Source organism: Fundulus heteroclitus, chromosome 18, assembly GCF_011125445.2.
Source record: "Fundulus heteroclitus isolate FHET01 chromosome 18, MU-UCD_Fhet_4.1, whole genome shotgun sequence".
NCBI lineage: Eukaryota > Metazoa > Chordata > Actinopteri > Cyprinodontiformes > Fundulidae > Fundulus > Fundulus heteroclitus.
The window spans coordinates 31,474,142-31,497,134 of record NC_046378.1 but is presented as its reverse complement, the minus strand read 5'-3'; the positions used below and the strand labels follow the sequence as shown (position 1 = coordinate 31,497,134).

The window sequence follows — 22,993 nt, the reverse complement described above, 5'->3', positions numbered from 1 at the left end:
GGGAGGACAGCAGCTACCCTCCGTGTTGTGCCGACTGAGCTCAAATGAAGGCGCTCATGAGTGGAGCTCACAGGTTGCAGTTTTGAACTGAACAATCATGTTCTTTTAATTGGGAAACATCAGGGGAATGCAGCTCGTTTGGATGTGATGCCAACAAACTTGTCTGCATCTGTATGTGAGAAATGCACTTCTCGCCCCGACGTGATTTTAGACTGTTTAAATTTCATGGTTTCATTTTGTTGTTTAGAAATGCAGTAATGTTACGCCAAGAATGTCATTTTAGATAGGTATTATTACATAAAATTGGCTGTGAACGATAACAAAATAAACATGGGGATATTTAGTCCTTTCCTAACTATTGCCTCTAATGTCTGAGTGGGATTTCCGCCAGGTCAGGGACTGTGTTATGTTAACTTCAAAGTATTTGCTGCCAAGTCAAAAAGAATTGTGATACATTTGATCAGCCATGCTCCAGTGTAAAGATCGTTGTCACTTTGACAGCAGCTGACCAGAAACCTGCACCACAACTGAGAGAAGACGTTCAGTTAATTCCCAAACCCCCAAAATGTCAGTGTCTAATTCCTTATTACAGCAGCACCATGAGCTTCACACCTTCAACATCTTAATATCAGATATTTTCAGGTTGAAGGTGTGATCCCTTATGTCTTTCAATAATGCAGTAACTGAAAGTTCTTTGACGTTGCAGATTACCGTATTTGTCGGACTATAAGGCACACTAAAAATCAAATTTTCTCAAACATTTATGGTGTGCCTTATAATTCGGTGTGCCTTGTATATGAATACCATTGGGCTTACTGACCGTTTTTATGTGCTATATAATGCGCTAAAAAATCTGTTAAAATGTGTAAGTACGACTTTGTAAAGGCCCCCACATACTCGGGCAAAGTTTACTCCGTGGAGGTCCACGCCTACTCAAGCTATACTCGAGGTGGACTCTGCGCAGACTCCGTGCATTCAAGTTCATGCAGAGGTAAATTTTTCCGGAGTACGCCAAGCTCACAGCCTTTAGACAGCCTGCGCCTGGAGTATCCACCAGTGTTGTAGTCAAGTCACTATGCCTCGAGTCCGAGTCCAGGTTCGAGTCTCCAGTGTTTAAGTCCGAGTCAAGTCCAAGTCATTAAAAAAAAAATCAGAGTCGAGTCCGAGTCAAGTCCACTACTCAATCTGAGTCGAATCACTATTGATCCAAGTCGAGTCCTTATTGATCAAGTCAAGTCCAAGTTCCGCACTAAAGTAAGCATAGCCTACATGTTTTTAAACAAAACACACTCCACCACATCGCACTAATAATTTAGATCATACACCAAATAATATTCTAATGACATATTAAAATTATAGCCTAATGATATAAAAAAAGTCGAGTCTTTTTCTCAATTTCCGAGTCAGAATGATCTGAATGTAGGAGTCCGAGTCCAAGTTCGAGTCATCAGTGCTCAAGTCCAAGTCAAGTCATGAGTCTCTAAATTTAGCTTATGACTCGGACTCGAGTTCGAGTCTCGGACTCGAGTACTACAACACTGATATCCACTAGTGATTATAAACCTAGCAAGTTAATTCAATATAAAAGTTTGGCTTTTTGTTAGAAACAGGGCAGTGTAGCCCGACTACTCTGTCGTCCCGACAAAGACGGATAGAGACATGTGTACGTGAAGGGGCGGAGTGATATTACACACTTATGAAGAATATTTAATGTGCCTTATAATCCGGTGTGCCTCATGGTCCAAACAATATGGTAATGGAGTAGATACTTCAATATGAATTTTGTTCATTTGCATCTTGTTTCAGTGTATTCCTTTGCATCTGTTTCCTTTTTTATGGCACACTTTGTTCCCACCTCAATATCTGGACATGTTAAATAATTTTTTTAGTTTTGTTAAGACTATCTTAAAAGGTTCACAACCAATTAAAAAACAAGTATCTAACAAGAAGAAAGTACGCTTGTCATATTTTCACATCGTATATTTTCATCACTAATGGTACTTTCTTCTCTTCACAGGCTAATTATATTTAGTTTTCATGGATTCTCTGGCCTTTGACTTCCCTTTCATTGATCGTCAGACATTTAATAAAGTGGGTGAGAAAATTTGGTCAAAGTCTGCTCACCGTCGGTTGTCTCGACTGCTGCTGAAGAGTTTGATCATGTCTGAGAGAAGAGCCGCCGCACCTCCATCAGTTTCTGTGCTGGGGGCAGAAGGATCTTCAGTAAATTTGCAACAACCTTGAGGATCACTGTGAAGGAATGTATTTTTGAAAATAAACATACTTGGTCCATTTTAGCGATCGACTACCATGGTAAGTAAAAAAAAAAAAAAAAAAAAAACGAGCCTACTTGGATTCTGAATCTTGACAGTGGAGTCAGGCTCAGGATGAGGCTTGTGGACTACCTGTGTGCACACCTGCTCTGTCAAAATCTGGAATGAGGAGTAGTGAGAACACTTTCATCACATTTGCATAGCTCATAATGATTGAACGGTTACCAAAAAAAAAAAAAAAAAAAAGGAAGAAATGTCATTACCTCGTAAAGGGTGTTATAGGTTGTAACAAGAGACGGTGTTGGTGTGCAACATGAGCCTCTCCGCCCAGAAGAGTAAAAGGCTGTGAGTGTGCATGATTTCCACCTTCCGTCTGTTAACACAGAACCACACACACACCACACACACACACACACACCACACACACACACACACCACACAGAACGGTGAAGTGGTGTGTTTGGAACCTCCTAAGCCACTCAAATCAGTGAGTGCCATCAGCTTGCCTCCCTATGCTCATCCACAGGGAGTCAGGCTCTGGAGACAAGTGTCAGGAAAACTGCCTGCTGTCATAAATTGGGTGAATTTTGTCAGAGGTGTATAGGATAAAGGAAGTTAGCCTGTCACCAGGAGTGGCTCAAGATAGCGAGGCATAGTACAGGTGAATAGGTTCAACAGTGACAAACTGAATAAGAAATGCTGTCAGCCAAAGCTTCTTTGTTCAATTTATTATTTTTTTTCCACCTCGTAAAGCTTAGAAATTGGGCACTTAGGAAAAAGAGTAGCTTTTCTTTCAGCTGCATAAATATGGAGATCTGGTAGAACAGCACAGACTAATGATGTATGGCTTACTGATGAGCTGTATAGTACAAGTCTGTTAAAAGACTGAATACAAAAGAAAAACGTAATAAAATAATAATAATCATCATCTTGATTGGCATTGCAATGTGCATACCAATGAAAGTTGTCCTCTGTTGTTAAACCTTTCCTTAGGGAGCAGTGGGTGGAGAGCATTCTGGGGCTAAGGTTGTTGCTTAGGGACCCAGAATGGGCGTCTGCAAGAGTTGAACCAGGAACCTTGCTGCTCTCTAACCACTGGGCTGTCACACCCCAAAAGACAAGCTCCATATGCATTAGACAACATAGACAATGCCAGGCTCTTTCTGACGGAATATATTCCAAATAAACTATTAAGGCCAAAATGAAGCACAGAGAAATATGAAAACTGGATATAGATCATTTAGAAATATTTTCTTAACATTTGTATTGATACTAATGCTTTTGTTCCTCACGTAGGTCTCAAAACAAGTTGGAGCAGACGCTGAGTTTTAAAATGACCTCTCAAGCAATAACCAACCACTGATCAGTTTAACCAGATCCATACAGAAAACAGTATGAATAATGAATTTTGTCTGCAAAAACAGCTGGGAAATAAAATACTGAGGGGAAAAAGTTGAGGCCTTCAAGGTTTTTTATTTCTGCCTGTGGTAGTATAGCATGGCCTTACGACTAACCTTATTTTCCATTCAGCATTAACACTCCCTGGCACTCCACTGCTGTGAGCACAGCATCACCACTTATCCTCTCTACACACCCTGCAACCTGCATGTAAAACTGTAACCTGTCCAGCTATAAGCATCTTTTCTCATCTCTCATGACTTGATCTGCTGCCATTTTAGGGTTCTATTATTATTTTTCTCTCCGTGGAACAGAATTTTGGAGCTCCTCCAATCACAGGAATCAATGATTTAAAGCATGATGCAAAGACTTCAGGCCCGTTTATAGAAATCTAGTTTTCAACTAATTTAATCCCGGTTACAAACATGGTTATACATCAGTGACTTGATCACTTATTTATCATCAAACCGGTAATATATCTGATTCACAGCTGATTTAATTGGTTACCTACTTGTGTCCCAGGTGCTTCAGAAAGTATCCGAGTACTTTGAGGGATTGCACACGAATATTTTCACTCTTAGAGGCCAAGAGCTTGTAGACTACCCTGAAATAAACACATGATGCAAATTAGCCACAAAGCTCGGTCTTGAGAGAATTAACTATAGCCCTATTGATGAAGAGGCACTTCACTGGCTGGCTGACAGCCTCTTTCTTTTGGAGTGAATTTGCATAGCATTATATGAAAGTCTGAATAAAATCAGTAGTCTTTTCTTCTTGAATAAACAGGCATTATTGTAATGTATGTACGGCAAATTTTCAGAGAACCTGAGGCAAATGTGATCATCTAATAGTTAAACTAGTGTGTTATACACAATTACTTTTTAATCCTGTTGTATATTACAGATTTATATTTTTTTGATTTGTTAATTAAACAGACACACAGTAGTGGAATTAAGCGAGGTGCTAATCACCATTTGTGCCTCAGTACTGTGTCTTGCATGCTCCTGAGTGGCTTACCGTATTCCATTTCTCTGGTCAAAAGCAGGAATCATGGAAGCTGGATGCTCCGACATGAGGGCTACCACCAATTGCAGCACATCATGCAGGTTTTCATCCTGTGGGCACAGAATGATAGAAACACACTCTCAAAAAGTAAAAGAAGAAAAAAAACTAAATAACGAAGAGGGGAACAAAAGACAGCAAGTGCCTTTTAAAAGTGATATTTTTTTTCTATGTAAAGACATTCTACATGTCTCCAGGAATCACACATGTGCCCACTGAATCTGCCAATCCACCTGCAGTTGTTTCAGAAGCAACAATCAGTTGCAATACAGGTTTCTTAGGCTTCCCCTTCTGATTCCAGTCCAGCTGGAAGATATATTTATTCTTGTCACCAGTCAGGCAATCGTGCTTTTTGTGGCCTGCACTTCACCATCAAGAATACCATCTGGTTCTCAGGGGAGATCTCTACCTCATGGCTTTAGCTCCAGGGGTAGGTGGCAGTTTTCATGTTCTGGGCAGGCAAACGTGTCTTTAATCCCTTTATCAATAGAGGTCCTGGGGATTAAGAAATCCCCTAATCTGTGGAGGTTCAGAAAATAAGGGAATTGCAATTTTATCACTAGTAGTTGCAGAATCCTTGCCCTACAACAGCTAATGGAGAAAGGTTGGGCTTGTGCATAGCAGACCTAAATTTGGTTGCTTGTTAAAACAAAGTGCTGATGGAAGAAGAATTCGAAGGAGGATTTGTGACAATCAGGGTAAGGGCTTGAGAGTGGCATAAAATTGCTGAGTGAATTCTCTTGGAGGATTGAAAAAGACATGTACCTCCTGCATTGTTAGCAAATAGTTGAGGATGCTCTGTAATTCGTCCTCCTTCACACCTCGATCCTAAAAGAAAGCAAAAAGTAACAAAACACCACAATGGATCATTCACAAGGCAAAACATAAAAATAAAATAAACGTAAAAAACATATAGACTTATAATTTGATAAAAAATATTTCAGGTATTGCTTCTGTGAATAGCAACGTATGAACAAATAAAATGCAGGATTTTTCTATGTAGTGAATTCTTACTGTTGTTATATTTGACAGGGTTGGTAGCTGTTTTTCTTCTCCAGTGACACAAAAAAAATCTTTTAAAATGTATCGGAGTGGAATAAACATCCAAACATATAGATTTATGGGGAAACAATGGCAAAAACATGGCAATTTCAAGTAAAAGAAAAGCCCAATCAAGTATGATATTTATGGTTCAGTGTCAAAATATTTTTGCTATCGACTAATGGTCTGCTAGAAACCTTCACTGAGATAGATTCATCTAAAAAACAGTCAGCTATAAGAGTGCTTTGAACAAGTCCCAGGTATCGGATCAGTGACCCAGTCACAGGATCTTAAACGGAATCAGACGTTATTGAGAGAAATCCACTCCTTATGCCTGGTGATTGCACCAACCCAAGCAAAACACTTTGGGCTTTGATCGGCCAGTTTTTAAAATCATGGACTGTTGTCTTTTCATCGTCTCCTAACTGTTTTGTACAATCTGTGCAAATATCCATTTACTGGTCAAATCTAAGTGTTCCTCTTAGAACCAATTTTTTTTCCAGCGTTTACTATGAGTGAGAGCAATAAAGAAGTTGCAGGGGCTCCCTGTCTGTGGCATGTGACCCATTCTGCTAGCTGTACTCTCGTATACGCGGACCGCTCCTGCGTAACAGACGTTGTTGAGTTTAGCTTAACACTAGTCAATAATTCTATGACTAAGAACAAAGCACTTCATTCTGAAACTAGAAAACAACTTTTCTTGTACGTTCTGTCTGCATACATTCAACTCGCACCACATTAAAGCACGTTAAAAACAAAATATGGTAAATCAGAGTAAACATGCTAACAATACCGTACCACTTAAACAAAGTGCTCTGGGTGTAAACATCTTCACTAAGATTGACTTTATTGAAAACTGTAGCTGTATGTGTTGATGCAAATAGAGCTTCGGAAACAAATGACTCTATGGTGGCACCTTGGGAGAAGAAAATTGCTTTTTGAACCAAGGTAACATGCACTGAAGGGTAATATCAGCAGCCTGGCCAGCAGATAGACTGAAGAATCCTAAATATCAGTGGTGAGGGAGCAATACTTCTGTAATATAAGGTATTTTTTCTGCACAGTAAACATAGAGCCTTTGGAAATATACACTCATTGGCCACGTTTTAAGAAACACTTTGGGCTTCTTTATGCCTTGATAACAGCTTCATGGTGTAGATTCAACTTGTTTGTGGAAAGTTTGGACCATATTGGCACCTAAGAATCATACATTTGCTGTGGATTTATCAGCTGAACATCCAAAATGTAAATATCCTGTATCCCAAAGCTGCTCTTTTGAATTGAGATTTAGTGATTGTGGACGCCATTGGAAAACAGTGAACTAAACGTTCTGGTTGTTAAACCTGTTTGAAACCATTTGAGCTGTGTAATATGGCGCATTAACCTACAGGGAATAGCGATCAAAAGATAGGTATCAAGAGGCACAACGTCTGCGAAGAAAATATCCCCCACACCCGTTACACCACCACCATCCTGAGTCACTGATGCAAGGCAGGAAGGATCCATGCTTTCATGTTGTTTACACCAAATCCTGACAACCATCCCGGCTGAAACCGAGAATTATCTAGCAAAGTCTTTACAATCTGATATTGTCCAATTTTGTGAGCCCCTATGATTTTGTAACCTCAGTTATAAGTTCTTAGCCGACAGGAGTGACAGCCAGTGTGGCCTTCTACTCACACCCATGTGCCTCAATGTTCAACGTGTTGTGAATTTTGAGATAGTGAGGGTAGGGAATGTTTATTTGAGGTACTGCTGCCTTTGAGTCATCTTGCATCTATCCCCAAAAACCAGAATATGCATTACGATCACATTTGATCAGAAATTTATAGATGGATATTTAAAAAAAACTATATACAAACTGATCAGAAATGCTATTGGTTAATGCACTATGTGTTAAAGAGCAACTCAACAGCTGTGCCAAAAAAATAGGCCAGTAAGTGTGTATGGCATCAAGCATTATGACTTTACTGGAGTATTGCAGTGGGACCCGTTGCTGGTTAATTCCTAATCTTAAATTAAAGTGAATCTATCAGAAACAGAAAATAAGCAAATCCTGGTCTGGACTTTCCTTGTCAGCAAATTAAGAATCAAGAACAAACAGCAACAACTCATGTTTTTTTAGAACCTACATATACATGGTATTTTTTTTTTACTTGATAACTAAATTTGTAACTATATAAGAATATCCCTTTTCCAGCACAACTGGAAGAACAAAGGAGCAGAACAGGAGACCATTTCAAAGGATACCAAAGAAAGAATCTCTACATTTTCTCAGTGCAGTCTTGTGGGGAATCTGATGTATGAAGACAGGTGGGACATACCTTAAGAATGAGTTGTTTGAGGAAGAGAAGCATGAACGCCCGCAGAGAGATTACTTCTTTCTGGGTTGGCCTGGGCCCATCTGTGGTTTGAAAGACAATGAACGAAGCAATAAAAGAAAGGGAAGGCAGCTGTTGTCTTTCTTCTGCTGTCGATTCCTACGTCTCGTTTCTGAGTTTTCTTTGAGCATGTCAGGAAATGTAGATACATTGGGAACTCACTAAAATAAAACATTGGGTTTAGAAACCTTAAGTTTCAACAGATTTCACAGTAGCCAAGCAGTTTTTTTTTTTGTCCATTCTTTTTTCTTTTGGTAAAAGAGCAGAATATGTAGATTGTCTATCAGCGCAACAACCTTCAACGCAAAGCAAAGGTCAGTTGGGATATTCCTCACAAATGCATCCATCATTTCCTGCAGCGTCTAAACTCAGACTGTCTCCCAGCTAACCTTGGGCACAACATGGGATCCAGACTGCCAGTCTAAGGCAACCTTATCCACACATGGCCATTACAATGGTCAACATCACAAGGTAAATTCTCTGACAACTCGAGGTCACTTTGGCATTCAGTGTTGCATTGTCATTTATTTCTTAGAAAAAAAACATTTTGTGCTATCCAACAAAACTTTCTGCATCTGATAAGTCCTGTTGCCAGAATTACGCATCTTGTGAAATTTGGGGGCAATTTCAAGTTGTGACAATACACATCGATTTACCATCATGTCAAAGATCTGTTTGTGCTTCAGTCCAGTGTTGGGCACACGGATCAATTTTTTAACATCAGATCTTATTCAAAATATAGGGCTTTCCTGGTTTTTGAACCAAACCTATTTTCATGTACATTAAGTTAATAAGCCCCAGCTACAAGGAGATCAATAAAACCCAAGAGCATTCATTTAGAATCATCTGAAAACACCGGATGTAGAAGGCCTGACCTTTATAGGACTAGCAGCACTCCCACTGTTACATTAAAGGTTTGCCATATTGGTTTTTTTTAGCCATAAGTCATTGTATATCTTGTTTTGTTGGTCCCGTGCAATAAACAAAGCATTAGGACAGAGAAAATCCTCTGCAATTGCAGAACTATTATATAGCATCAAATGGGTTAAACAGAACGAGAAGTAGCAGTTCAGAGAAAATTGGTCACTTTGGCCCAATGCTTCCCTCTCTTCTCCCGAGCACTGATAAACTCCAACCTCTGTCTCGGCTGAACACATGTTTATTTGAAACGGGGACAGATATAATGGCAGCAGACACCTGACCATCCTGCTACTTCAGCCGGTCAATGTAATCAATGCTGAGGCTCCCTGAGGTAGGCGGAGGAAGGTAAGCGCTTCTGCATCCCGACACTGATTAATAGCAGGAGAGAGGAAACCCCACCAAAGGGATAGAGCCTAACATGAAAGGGATGATAAGAACATTATTACCACAGCCACTGCATCTAAGTTATTCACAAGCAATTACGCTCACCAACCCTGCGCAGCCCTTGTTTCCTGCATCCCAAAGGCACATGAAGAATGAGTTTATTAAAAAAAATGAGGTTCATGTGATTATTGTAGGAATTTTATTGCAGCTTATAAATGATAATAAAGTCAAGACAATAACAATTGTCCTTTGCTTGTACAAACTTTTCTACATAAAAGGATTTATTACATGTTAACTCCCTGTGTTGGTGCTAATGGAAAAAAAATCCTTGGTTTTCCCTTGGGGGCGTACTGGTGCATGCATTTGTAAGTATAGTTGTAGGTATGAGCTTTTCGTTTTATCACGCTCAAGTACTGCAACACTGCAGCGTTATTTAAAACCTGTACACATGCAGACTGTTTACGAGATGCCTTTTTCAGCCGTTTTTTTTATTTGGCAAGGACACTTTTCAGTACCAGACTGTTCACTGTTCACAGCAAAACAAGTAAATAAATAAATCAGCTAATGGTTCGCAAGTGGAAAAAGGTGGCTTGCTCGCCCCAGGTTGGGAGTGGTGGAGGGGATGGGTGGTGAGCCTCACAAGCAAGGCCTCTCGTAACAAACCTCACCCATCGCGGTAACGTTCCGTTGCTGCCGAGGTTCGACTGATGGGCTCTTTTTAAAGACACAGAAAGATCCTGGACCCAAATAAAACCCATTCATTGATGCTGACTGCAGCCAAATAACCATAAGACGGCTTCTGCGAGAGTGGGCCATATAGACAAAACGACATCTACAAAGGCTGCATCTGCTTTCACTCAAAAACCTCCACTTTTGGATTTTGCAGTTCACCAGTAAATACAGGACATAGAAAGGTTTTATTTTCTGAGAAGAAATAGATCCTACTAAAAACGTTTTCTCGTACTGAATAGTGGAGGAGCCTCTGTCATCATCTAGGGAGCTTTTCCCTTCAGTGGAACGATAGAACTTTGGGTTGTGCAGGAGCATCAGAAAGCACCTGCTAACATTTTGCAGCTGGCATCCCTCCTGACTGAGGGCCCTAGTTTGTGTGGAAATGAGGAAATGACCGGGTCTTTCAGCAGGAAAACGCTGCAGTGCATGACACCCGGCTCACCAAGCCTTTCTACCTGCAGAATCCTTGGACTATCATCACGATCTCCTGATACCTGATTATTTAAAACAAGGATGTGTGTGTGTGTGTGTGTGTGTGTGTGTGTGTGTGTGTGTGTGTGTGTGTGTGTGTGTGTGTGTGTGTGTGTGTGTGACAGAGAGAGAGAGAGAGAGAGAGAGAGAGAGAGGGAGAATCATTTTTTAGGAAGTTGGATTTAAAAGTTATGTTGCCAATCGGGTCCTTTTTTTCAAGGCAAGGCTAGTTTATTTGTAAAGCACTTTCCAGAGGAAAGTACAATGCAGTGGAGTAGTGGCAGTAAATCAAGATAGTCTTAATCTGATGAAGTTTCAGTTAACTACGAAAGTTTGAACTGAACATCAACATTTACAGGCAACTCTAAACAAATAGACTTTTAACATCTGGCGGTTTGTTCCAGATAAGTGGAGCATAAGAGCTAAATGCTGCTTCTCTATGTTTCGTTCTGGTTCTGGTTATGCAGAGTAGGCTTGAGCCAGAAGACTTTAGTGGTCTGGAGGGTAGATAGATACACTGATAATAATTCTGCAATGTATATTCAGTTGCTCTGACGGCATTATTTCGAATGCGATCTTCGTGTGATGGTCGTTTGGTTGGCTGAATGCATAATTTGCGGTACCTAAGATCCTTAACGTCGTGGTGGCTGTTGCAGCCGGGTGGTGAAGGCGATAGACTTGAAATCCATTGGATTGCAGGACTATGCAACTCTTGCTGCTGAGGCACAGTTCACTTAAAGCCCGGAATGCGATGGTGGACTGAAGGATTTTAGACATGCTTGTCAACAACATGCCAGCGGCTGCACGTGTGCTGGATTTTTTTGTTTTGTCAGCCTGCAAGATGATGAACGCTGTGAAAAATGGGAGTGCAGTCTGGACTGCGACATATGTTGTTTGTTTTATGTCTGTTAATGCATTGGATGACTTGATATGGGCCTACTACACAAAGGTAAAAGCCCTTTATTGATTTTTTTTATGGAGAGTGGCTGATTATTTTTTAGTTAATAAACTTTAAAGAGGTCTTTGTATGCTGATTAATTTTTAGTTAATCAACTTTAAAGAGGTATTTGTATGAAAGACAAATGCTGGATTGATCTACACTGCAGGTGTGTCTGTGTGTGTACTTGTACTTGCAGCTGATTGAGAACATATTTTTTGCATTGTACCACATAAGTGAGGACTTTGATGTAAAGTGATGACCTTTTTCTGGTCCCTTTTTTTTGGTGGGGGGCAGAGGGGGGCTATGGGTTAGGTTTCAGATTAAGGTGTCAAATGGTTTTAACGGGTAGGGTTAGATATATACTGGTAATGATTAGGTTTAGGGTTCGGGTCAGGGTGAGCCCGTAGAAAGGGTTTATAAAAGGAATGGAAGCCAATGGAAATCATTGGGGGCTGGGTAGAAAGGAAGGTTTACAAAAACATGCATGAGTCTGGAGCCTGGATGTTGTGAAGCCACGTACACCAAATAAAGCACCAGCCCACCGGAAACTCTCACATTACGCATAATTAAACAAGTCATCTAAGTGATCAACAAAAGTGGTGCCGCTCCTCACAACACGCACCTTTCTGGACACTTTTATTTCTGTATTGGTGTTTCTTGTTAATAATCAGCTTGTTTGAGCTTGAGTTTTAGTATGATGTTTAATTAATTGTTTTTTTGTTTTGTCTCTTGTTCCCATTTCTTCTCTTTGCTTTTTTAAGCTCAACTTGCAACCTCGCCATGACCCAGCAGTATGAGCTTTTTATGCTCTTAAGATTGTGTTGATGGATGGATGGAAAAATAGACTTGTATTGCCTTTCATTTTCCATTCTATCATCCTGGTACATACTTAAAAAAAGTATGTACCTAGCCATGATTTCTATAAACTGTTGCAATCCCACTTTTCATAATTGTTAAGATACAAGTCATGTCTACTATGCCTGCTTAATGTGCTTTGCTCAGAGTTAAATTACATTAACTTTACAATTATTAGAAAAAAAGGTTGACAGAGTAAACAAAAGAAAACTAAATGGATAATGACCCCAATTTGTACAATCAACAAATCCTTCTTTCTTTTCCAATTATTTACACTGTACACTCCTCTAATAAAAGAGAAACACTGACCCAAAACAATCTAAAGCCCAACATGTATGTTAATGCTCTGTCCTTTAAATGAGGATAGACAAAACAAGCTTGAATGGAATGTGCTGACTGGCCAAGAAGCTTTGCTGCCCACATCATTACACACCGTTTGTTAAAACAAAGCCAGACAAGAGACTGAATTGAGAATAAAAGAATGAGATAATGTTCTGGCTTTGGATTCAAGTCACAGTCTGCGAGAAACTGAGCACTGAGCATCTGCCCAACGGCCGGGAGAGATTTGGTATTATAACTGAATGATACATAGCTTTAATTTGATAGTACTTTATATTAAGACCTGCAAAAAAAAAGGATGATGCACCTCAAGATAAAGAATGTGTAGCCGCAGGAGATCTGTTTTAAATGTCCTCTCGGTGTCCAATAACTCAACACTTCATTATCTGCTTGTCTCTCTCTCTCTCTCTTTGTTTGTGTGTTTGTTTGGTCATTCCTCTGTTCAGAAGGACAGAGAGAAAAACTGAGCTGCCCAAGCAACAAAGACAAATGAAACGAGGCAGTCGGAGACTAATGTACACCAAGAAAGTGATCCATTTTAAGATGTATCCCCAGCTGCAGCTCCTTTCTCCTTTCTTTATAATCAGAGGTGTAATTTCTCTTCTATTCAAAACTCGTCATTTGGAGAAGAGAAAAAGGAGCTTAATGGACAATTGTGATTAACAAATGGGAAGGGTCATTTGGTATGTGGACATTTCAACACATCTTTTCAATAAAAAAAAAAGAAAATCATAAAAAAGTGTTGTAGACTTTCAATTCAACTGCAATGCGCCTCTTATAAAGATTGCTCAACTTCTCCCCTTGTTCTTAACTTCATTTTAATACATGTACATTGCTCACTTTAAATGAAAACACCTTAGAAATTATCCTCATTCAGTCATTTCAGTATAATTAACCTTGGGCAATTACTCATGGTTTAAAACATTACAGAGCTCTTGTTCTAGCTCAAGATGCTGGTGAAGATTCTCAGTCATCCAGATCATGGTTATTCCAAAAAAAGGTAAAAAACAAAGCAACTGGACTTGTTTTCCGTAGTTGAAGACGTGGGAGAGGAAGCGAAACGTCTTCAACTACGGAAAACAAGTCCAGTTGCTTTGTTTTTTACCTTTTTTTGGAATTCTAGCTCAAGACTTAACGCATGGAGGTCCCGCCAAATAACTGATGTCCACTCATCATATTATTTAATGGTATTAATTTGTAAAAAATAATACAAATACCACATAATATTTAACACTATTTTATACTTTTATAAGGTTGTGATACACAAAAAAAGTTATTTATGTACACACCTTCTGGATAACACATCCTGTCTATTCCCCCCTAAAGGAGAGCTTTTTTCCTACTAGGGCTTTATAAAGTATTATTGTACAGCACAGGATTGGTATAAGTGACAGTGATGCCATATAATCAGTGATACAATAATCCATGAGCTAAAGAGAACAATTAGGCAACTTCCCCTTGATGAGCTCTGATTGGGGACGTTCTACAGATAAAATACTGATGAATCAGAATGTCTTTTTCCGCTTTTCGTTAATTACATCAAAATTAAGCACTCCCATAATTTTACCTAAAAACCATAACAACAATCATAATGTTTTTAGAGCAACTGTTTTTTTTTTAAAGTATAAATTGGGTAAAGGTTAAGGTTATACACTTTGATGCAGAAATGGTAGTAATCATATGATTCCTTCATTGTGTGTTTGATTAAAAACTACTACCAATATCAGGGAACCTGAAGAACAATTTTGTTCATTTAAGTTATCATCCTTAAAAAAAAAAATCAGAATTTGTGAAAACTGAAATCAGCAGGCATACAACCTCAGTGAAGACAGAAGATTGTCATCTGCAAGGAAAAGCCTGAGTGCTGCATTACTAACGTGTAAACAAGAAACTGATTAACGACCTAACTGCAGAGATGCAAAGTAAAAGTGAAGGCCCCAGCTACGAAGAACATGCATTCATATGTTGAAATTATTCCTACTCAGCTAAGTCTAGAATTATTACAGCTATTAGAAAGCAATGCATTTGATCCTGCTGTAACAAAGCAGAAGAACATTAAAGTTCATAAAAGCTAAGAATCTGCTGTATTCGCTCAGCACTTACGCTGAGATTAATTCATCTTTCTGCAGAATTAATACAAATGAGAATAACCTGTAGGAACAACACAAGCACAGGCATAGAAAAAAAAAAATCTGTATTTGAATTAACTGACCTTTGATTGTGTGAACAGTATTACATCAACGCTGTCAAGCTCCAACCTTCAGCGCGTAAATTTCATTGGGCCTTGGTGCGGCCTAAAGTGGGGTCTCAAAACCAATATAATGCAGCCCCTATATTAGAAAGTGGGTAGTTTCTGAAAAGAATAATGGCTAGCAAAAAGGAAATGACAGTTCAAGGACACTTTCTTTTCCTTTACAACCTGCTTGGTGATGGGCTGTTTCACAGACTCAGTGTGCCAGTCACTAGGCTGGGCCACGTTTCATAGACTTAACACCCACAGCAAGCAACCTACTGGGATTACAGCGGATGATATAGTGCGCCTGCCTAACTGCCGTCTCCTGGCCAGAGTCCCAACAGCTGACAGACAAACCTTTCTATGTGGAGATGAGTCAGTTAAAGGGTGGAGGAGCTGTTTCAATTTCCGTAAGACACCTTGATAACACGCTTGTGACTGCACACAATTCTTGTTATTGGTTCACTACCCAATAATTTCCTCTCTAAAACTTTAAAGCTTGTTTGGATTATCCCTTGGGTAGATGAGAAACCCACAACAACCCAGATAAAATCAAATTAAGGTTACTGCAACAAAAAAAACAACAACTAAGCACGCTTATGAACATCCACTAAATCAAATATGCTCACCAAGTCCCTTTGGAGTGATGCCACTGCTGTCTGCAGGGTTGAGGGCCCAGTAGTAGTATTTCAGCATATGCATGAGCTGAAGGACTGTACCGACTCGACGGATTGTGTTGTAGATGGTAGCTGTTCCAATGAACTCAGCAGAAAGGTATGTGTATAGTGACAGCTGAACCTGGAATGGAAAAAAAAACATATATATATATATATATATATATATTGACTGAAGTTAAATGCAGCATAGTAATGTCAGTTTTTAAATAGGAGTTGAGAAGTGCTTTTTCAAATCCCATTTGTGGACAAGAGCAATGTCCGCAGGTGTTCTTGCCGTCTTGGTTTTTATGCACCTAACTTTTTCCGTCATTTCATACCCGCTTTGACAACCAATAATTTAGAGCACTTTTCTATTATTTATTTCGGTCTACTGCAAGGAAGTGTAGTTATGTGACTCAAAAAGCCACATTTTCCTTGCTCAGAAAAATACGACAGCAATGTTGGGGTGTAGAACTCTCTCTCTCTTTAATTTTAAATTATTTTGGCTATAGGAAAGACACTCCAAAACCCCACCATAAGTTAGTTCCTAAAATGGGAAATGAGGTGATTATTCCTGTGTTCTATCAAAGTTTTTTGCCAGTAAATGTTATACTATTGGAAAACTCTTCAAAAGGGGACACATCTGTAAGCAGCAAAGTCCAGTATATGAGGTCCAGCTATAAAGACTTGCCCATTCCCTCCTGCTCGCCCGCTACACTTCTCCATCAACTCCCTAGGCTGCCATAAACAAGACTTCTCAGAACACTATGGCATAGTCGGCCTCATGATAGGTTAGGATGACTCAGTGTACAGATAGTGGACACAAGGCTTTATAGACTGGTACCGGCAGCACCGTCACTAAATCAAAGCATTACGTATTTTTTTCAAACCTTTATAGTTTTCTATAGACTGTACAGTCTCTACAAACTGTTTTTTTATTGTTATGAATTTTTAAGTGTATCCGTGTGCTTCCCATGTGCCTTTGCTGCAGGTACACCCCGTTGAGGGTCAATAAAAAGATTGTTCTATTAAATCTGATGTCCACCATGGGTGGTTAGTAGTCGGGTGGTTGAGAATGCGCTAAACTGTTAAAGGGATGGCAAAATGTGGATGAAACTGAACTTTCTGAGTTTAAATGACAACACCACTGAGGTGATTCTCTTTGGTTAACCAGACCAGCTGACCCGATGTAACGGTGCCATAAGGCCCCCTGACTAATTTCATCATCATCTTTATCATCATCTATTTGTAAAGCGCTTTAAAAAACAAAAGTGCTGTACAGGTACATAAGAACTAAAGGGAAGATAAAACTAATAATTTAAAAAAGCAATAAACAATAAAATACAATGTTGACAATATAAGCAATAAAAGGCAAAGAAAAAAACAAGACTGGCTTGATGGTGGTGCTTCTGGCTCTGTGAGAAATCCTGGGTAATTTTTGACACTGAACTCAAACCTGTTAATCAGGGCAGTGTAGTAATTCAGCCTAGTTTATCCTTTGCGGTTGATTAACAAAATTAGGACCCATGTACCTCAGAATGCCCTTGAAAGTGTTATTCATGTTTTTTTATCATCGCCAGACTGGACTACTGCAGCAGTCTATTGTGGGATCAGCCAGATCCCTCTCCTCTGTCTCCAGCTTGTTCAAAAGGCTGCAGCGTGCCATGCCAAATGGGAAAGACAACATGAGCACACCACTCCTATTTTATCTCGTCTACACTGACTGTATGTTTTAGAATTGCTTTGAAGATTTTGCTTTTGGTTTGTAAATCGTTAAACAATGTCACCATCTTACGTCACATAATTGTTACATAAACGTCCCTCATTAGACACAGAGATCTTAAAACCAAATGCTTTTTTTGTTTTGTTCTGAGGACCCAGCTGGTTACTAAATGAGCTTTTTTATCTGCAGCTCCGAACCTTTTGGGGTTTTGTTTCCCACTGTCCTCAAGGTCCGATAGAACCTTGGGTCACTTTAAATCACTTCTAAAAACTCATTTGTTTTCAGTGGCCTTTAATTCAGGGGAGCTTGAGCATTAGGCCAGTTTTTATGGTGCTATTTTATTGTCTTTACTTTTATTGTTTGATTTATTCTAGCTGTGACATTGTGTGTTATTGCTTATCGCTTTTGGCACTTTGTTATCTCATTTTAACTGCAAAGCACTTTGTATATAATAGTACTATATATATATATATATATATATATATATATATATATATATATATATATATATATATATATATATATATATATATATATATATAAATAAAAGAATAATTCATTAATTGTTTAAAGGTAAACTGTAGTAGCTATTTAGCCAGGGAAAAAATTTGATGCATCCACGTTTAATTTAGAGACCATCTAAAAGTCCTTCCTCTCTCTCAGGGCCACTTTTGCCCAATTAATTATTAATTCATTATCTTTATTTGTCATTGGAACATACATGAAATTTGTCCTCTGCATCTAACTTATCCCTTTGGGAGCAGTGGGCTGCCACTGTGCAGCGCCCAGGGAGCATTCAGGGGCTAAGGGTCTTTCTCAGGGACCCAGAGGGGCAGTCTCTGCAGAACGTAAATGCCCTGCTCTCTAACCACTAGGTCAAAACTTCCACAACTACCCCAGAAAATCACCCTTATTGTTAATAGGTTCTTGCAGTGTTAACCCACCTTTATATATATACCTTTATATATAAGTGAAAGAAGAAAAAACTGTCTTAGAATTATATTATTTTTTTTACAAGTCAATGGCAGGAGTCCCCTGTATTAATGCAAGTCACACAGCTCTCAGCTTTCCATAAGTTTGTAGCTCACATAGAGGGACAAATAAATTCATTTCACCACTATAGCCACCCAGGAGAGCCTTTATGGGTAGCTTCATTACCAAGCTGTTTCTCTCACTTTTCATCTTTCCTTATCGCTCCATTTTGAAGTGTCACTGGCAAGCCTCCGGGTACTTTAGTATTCCTTTCATACTTCCTCTATTTAAATAATTGTGGTCTGCCTACCAATGGGAAAAAAACACACTCATTTGCCACACATACTTGGCTTCTTTGGTATGTCTGATTTCATTTTATGGGTCATTATTTAAATGAAGGGAAGGAAAAACTCCTGAACATTTAAACAATTTATCTGAGACCAGTAAAATTGGAGCATAACTGTAAACTTTCAATATTGTATGTACATTTGAAATGTCTTGTATGGTGACAAACTGTTAAATTTAGGACATACTATTATTAATGACAGAGAAAATTTACATATCTTATAGTGGTGAGTACAATGTTGTGCATTGCTGAAGCACCATTTGTGCAGCTTGTTGTGCATTTTGTGACATCCCAAGCAATTTGGAAGTGGTCTGATGGCTCTCATTTAGATACTGCATACAAGGTACAGTCAGTTCTACTTGTTCTATAGTCCTATCATTCTATATTCTTTACATTCTTTACTCATTTGCAGTTGTATTTCACCACTAGTTTTATTATTATTACCTGCTGTCAAGTAAAAGCTCATCCAAAGTGACAGTGACAATACCTACCTACAGTCTGTTTCCACCAAAGGATGTCTGCACAATGCACTTCACATTTTTACAAAGTCAATAATGATAAAACAGTTGAGGAGATGCATGGTTTGCGTTTCCGGTTGTGCATCTTGCTGCTTGCAGGAGCTCACCTTGGCCGGGGTGTAGATCCAAATGGCCGCATTAAAGAGGATGTGATCACACAGCTGTTTCAGCAGTGGCGCTCCATGTGGCAGACCGTCAAGATATTTTGCGAAGGAGAGGAATTGCTCCAAAACAGCCCTGGTGATGTGTGCACGTGAGGACTAAGAAGAGAGCCAAAAAAAAAAAAGAATCATGTAAAAAATATCAACGATAATATTTTGATGCTTTCAGTACATTGTATAGAACATCCCTACATTGAATGGGAAAAATCGATCAAGTTGTGAATGAATGACATTACAGGAATCTAGACCTAAAAGGGAGGCACAAGATCCATGTACAGATCCGTTCCCTCCATCACTTTGATTCGGCTGCTAAACTGGGGGGAAGCGCAGGAATGCACAATCGATCTGCACATGGATGGTGCACCTTTCGTTCGATTGACCAACAGTACAGGAACTCATCCAATAAAGAACAGCCCATATTTGCATAATGAGGCAGAAATGCATAAGGAGCAGTAAAAAAAAAAAAAAAAAAAAGGAGACAGAAAGATGTAAGAAAAACAAATTGAAATAAAAACTCTTATGGTAATAAAAGAGTAAAAGAAAGAGATGAAAAAAACAGTAAAATTCAAATGAAATGTTTCAATAAATAATGTGTTGGAAACAGAGAAGAAAATTGAATTAAAAAACAAAGGCATTTATAAAGATACAATTATTTCTCATTTTTTTATTAACTGATAAATGTTTTATGTATCGGTTTATTTATTGGACCAATTATATATTTCAGCTTCTATTTTTAAGTCTGTTAGTTTTCGGTCCTCCATAGTTGGGGATATTTCTTTCTGAGAAAAAAAACGATAATTATGGTGTGGAAACTAAAGCAACCACATTCTCATTAAAATTGTAATTAAAACACTATGAAACTTATACTCAGGTTTATTATAGTGTGAGAATCGCAGGCAAGCTTACACCTAGTAAAACACAAATTGTATCATCTATGATTTAGAAGCAAATGTTTTAATGGAGACTGTTCTTTGGTAAAAAAAAAAATATATATATATATATATATATATATATATATATATATATATATATATATATATATATATATATATATATATATATATATATATATATATATATATTTGAAAAATCCTCAAAGGAGAACTAGTTTTGGTCACCCCTCTTAAATAGTGATATGTCCATTCATGTTAATATTGACGAGAAATGGATATACCCAACCAATTTGCCTTAATATTGGATATGATGAATCAAAATAAGGAGATAACTTGGGCTTTTAAAGACAATTCCACATGTGACAAGCACTATTACAGTCCACGCCCGGTGCTTGTTTTGAGTCCAGGTGTGGTCTTTGTGAGAGGAGGGTAAAAGAAAAAAATAAGACCAAAGGAGGCAGGAAGTTGTGGCATAAACAGATCACGAACAGATGGTGCGATATGTGAAAGTGTGAAACCTGGCAGCAGGAGGGAGGCAAGAAAAAAAACGGCAGCTCTCAGGTGCCGACTGTGCCTGGCTGTTAGTTTACAGCATCGAAAGCCGGCAGGCAGGCGAGTCACTGAGTGACAAAGTGGAGTCATATCTCTGTGCTCTGAAAGAGACAGCACTCTGGGGATGCCGGCTGCTAGATCTGCATCCCAAAATGGGTAAATAAAGACTGATGCAGAAAGTGGGGGGGACATGTTCCTCTGTTCGCTTCAAAGACACATACAGGACTTTGCCACAGGCAGTGGAAGATTAGGCTGCTGACAGGGCTTTGAGAGTGCAGACGAAACACAGGGCACCTTGACAGAACAAGATCCAGACAAGACACAGCATACCGGGGCAATGAAAGCAAATGGGGTATTCACTGGAAAACTCAGTGAATGCGTCGGATCGGGTATCCTGTTCACCCACTTTAATTAATGCACACTTACAAAAAGACCTTTTTAAAGGTGACGGAACACATTTTAAAAACTGCTGAGAAATAGAGGTGCATCTTAATAGACAGCAATAGACAACCAACCAGCAATAAAAAGTTGTTATTAATTCTACACAACACATCCATGAAACGTTCAAAGTGCTTCTCTTTTACAAAATCATGTTGTGTTACAAACTTATTGTTAAGTGGATGTTTAAAATCTAAACACAATAGTGTACATTTTTAATTAATAAAAAATTTAAATATTTGAAAATAATAGGGCATAATTATTGCCATTACAGAAATATATCTTACAGGTTTTCAGTCAGTCCTGGTGGGCCTAATTTAAAGGAGGTCCACGCACTGCCCAGTATAAGCGCTAAATACTTGGTCGCGACTGCATCAATGCATTGTGGGCATGAAGGCGATCACAATTCGGATCTTCTTGCAAATGCAGGACTGCTTTCCAATCTTGGCAGATTTGTGGTTTTCTCTGTGGCGTGTCCACATTTTTCTACCCTCTGTTTCCCTTCAACCTAACTTTTCATGAATATGTTTTGCATTTTTAGCATTTAACTTTCTTTTTGGTTTACCACATTTGTGGAAAATCTCGCTGGCTATTTGGAAGACAACTGTCATAAGGAGGCATGACTGTGTGGATTGTCTAAAAACCTAATCCAGGGGTCACCAACATCATGTCTGCAGGCACCAAGTAGCCCCCGAGGACCACATGTGGTGCCCACGAGTCTGTTCTAAAAAAAAAAAAGCCCAATTCAGAAAGGAGCTGCATCTATAACTTTATTTTATTCCGTTACTCTTCCTGTTTATTCACACTTGCATTTCTATAAATTTCTAAATGAAAATATATAGAACAAAGAATGAAAAATGTGTTAAGTTAAGGAGAACTTCAACTTTTCTAGTTCAAAGGTCAGTACTGGTAGCCCTTCGTGTGACACAACACCAGGGTCTCAGTTTCAAAACTGAGACCCTGTTTCAAAAAGGTTGGTGACCCCTGACCTAATCCATATTGGATATTATTCCAATTTTGTGAGAAATACAGTTTTGGATTTGAATAAGCTGGAAGCCATAAGCTTAAAAAAATTAATAAACGCACATTTCAAATATCAATCTCTATTAAAATCTGATTAGTATATGAGTTCCATGAGCTATGTAGATTTTGAATTGAATGACTGAGATAAACTAACCTTTGGAGAATATTCTAATTCACTGAGATGCACCCATAATAGATCTGTCCGTGAAACAGTGAACAAGACTGGCTCCATACCTTCTCCAGCAGGTACCCGATCACCAGAAAGCCCTTTCCTCCCAGCATCTGCTCCTGCATGGCCACAGAACTCTTCAATAGCTCAACCAAAAATGCTAGCAGAGTGGCACTGCAGAAAAAAAAAGATAGAAAATATGTAGCCTTTTACAAATCTTTTCAGTGGGAACTATATGTAATATACATGATCATACTGAAAACAAGATTGCTGGAGTAGTTTGGTTGTCAATAATGCCGTGATAAACTAACCAAAATAGACATTAGCTTAACTCTTGCAGTTTGGGAATACAGTGCAGCCGAGGGAAGACAACAAGGTCATTTTCGGAGGATGGCAACAATCAGCTGGGGATTCAAGCCGACCCCTTTCATCCCCCCTTAAATTCATGAAAGAAAGGTTGGGTTTCTGAGTCCTCTGGGGGGCAGGGGGTGGTCTTTGAGGTGAACTCTAAC

At 38.9% G+C, this 22,993-nt stretch overlaps 1 protein-coding gene and 1 long non-coding RNA gene across 3 annotated transcripts in view; both read right to left on the bottom strand.

The window, feature by feature from the left end:
• Positions 1–22,993, bottom strand: part of nbeab (neurobeachin b) — a 321,077-nt gene that overhangs the window by 207,024 nt on the left and 91,060 nt on the right. The window contains exons 11-17 of one of the 2 annotated variants that reach the window (XM_036149598.1): positions 22,547–22,655; positions 19,353–19,505; positions 15,660–15,828; positions 8,099–8,178; positions 5,499–5,561; positions 4,689–4,786; positions 4,183–4,275 (exon numbers count right to left, since the gene is read on the bottom strand). The exons of the other annotated variant lie outside the window; for it this stretch is intronic. Of the exons in view, the coding sequence (XP_036005491.1) occupies positions 4,183–4,275; positions 4,689–4,786; positions 5,499–5,561; positions 8,099–8,178; positions 15,660–15,828; positions 19,353–19,505; positions 22,547–22,655 (765 nt within the window). The remainder of the gene's footprint in view (positions 1–4,182; positions 4,276–4,688; positions 4,787–5,498; positions 5,562–8,098; positions 8,179–15,659; positions 15,829–19,352; positions 19,506–22,546; positions 22,656–22,993) is intronic. 2 annotated transcript variants of the gene reach the window in all.
• LOC118566671 lies at positions 2,218–2,563 on the bottom strand. Its single transcript, XR_004933197.1, has 3 exons — positions 2,537–2,563; positions 2,351–2,432; positions 2,218–2,250 (listed from the first exon to the last, which is right to left on the bottom strand). It is a non-coding gene; the product is annotated as an uncharacterized LOC118566671 (long non-coding RNA).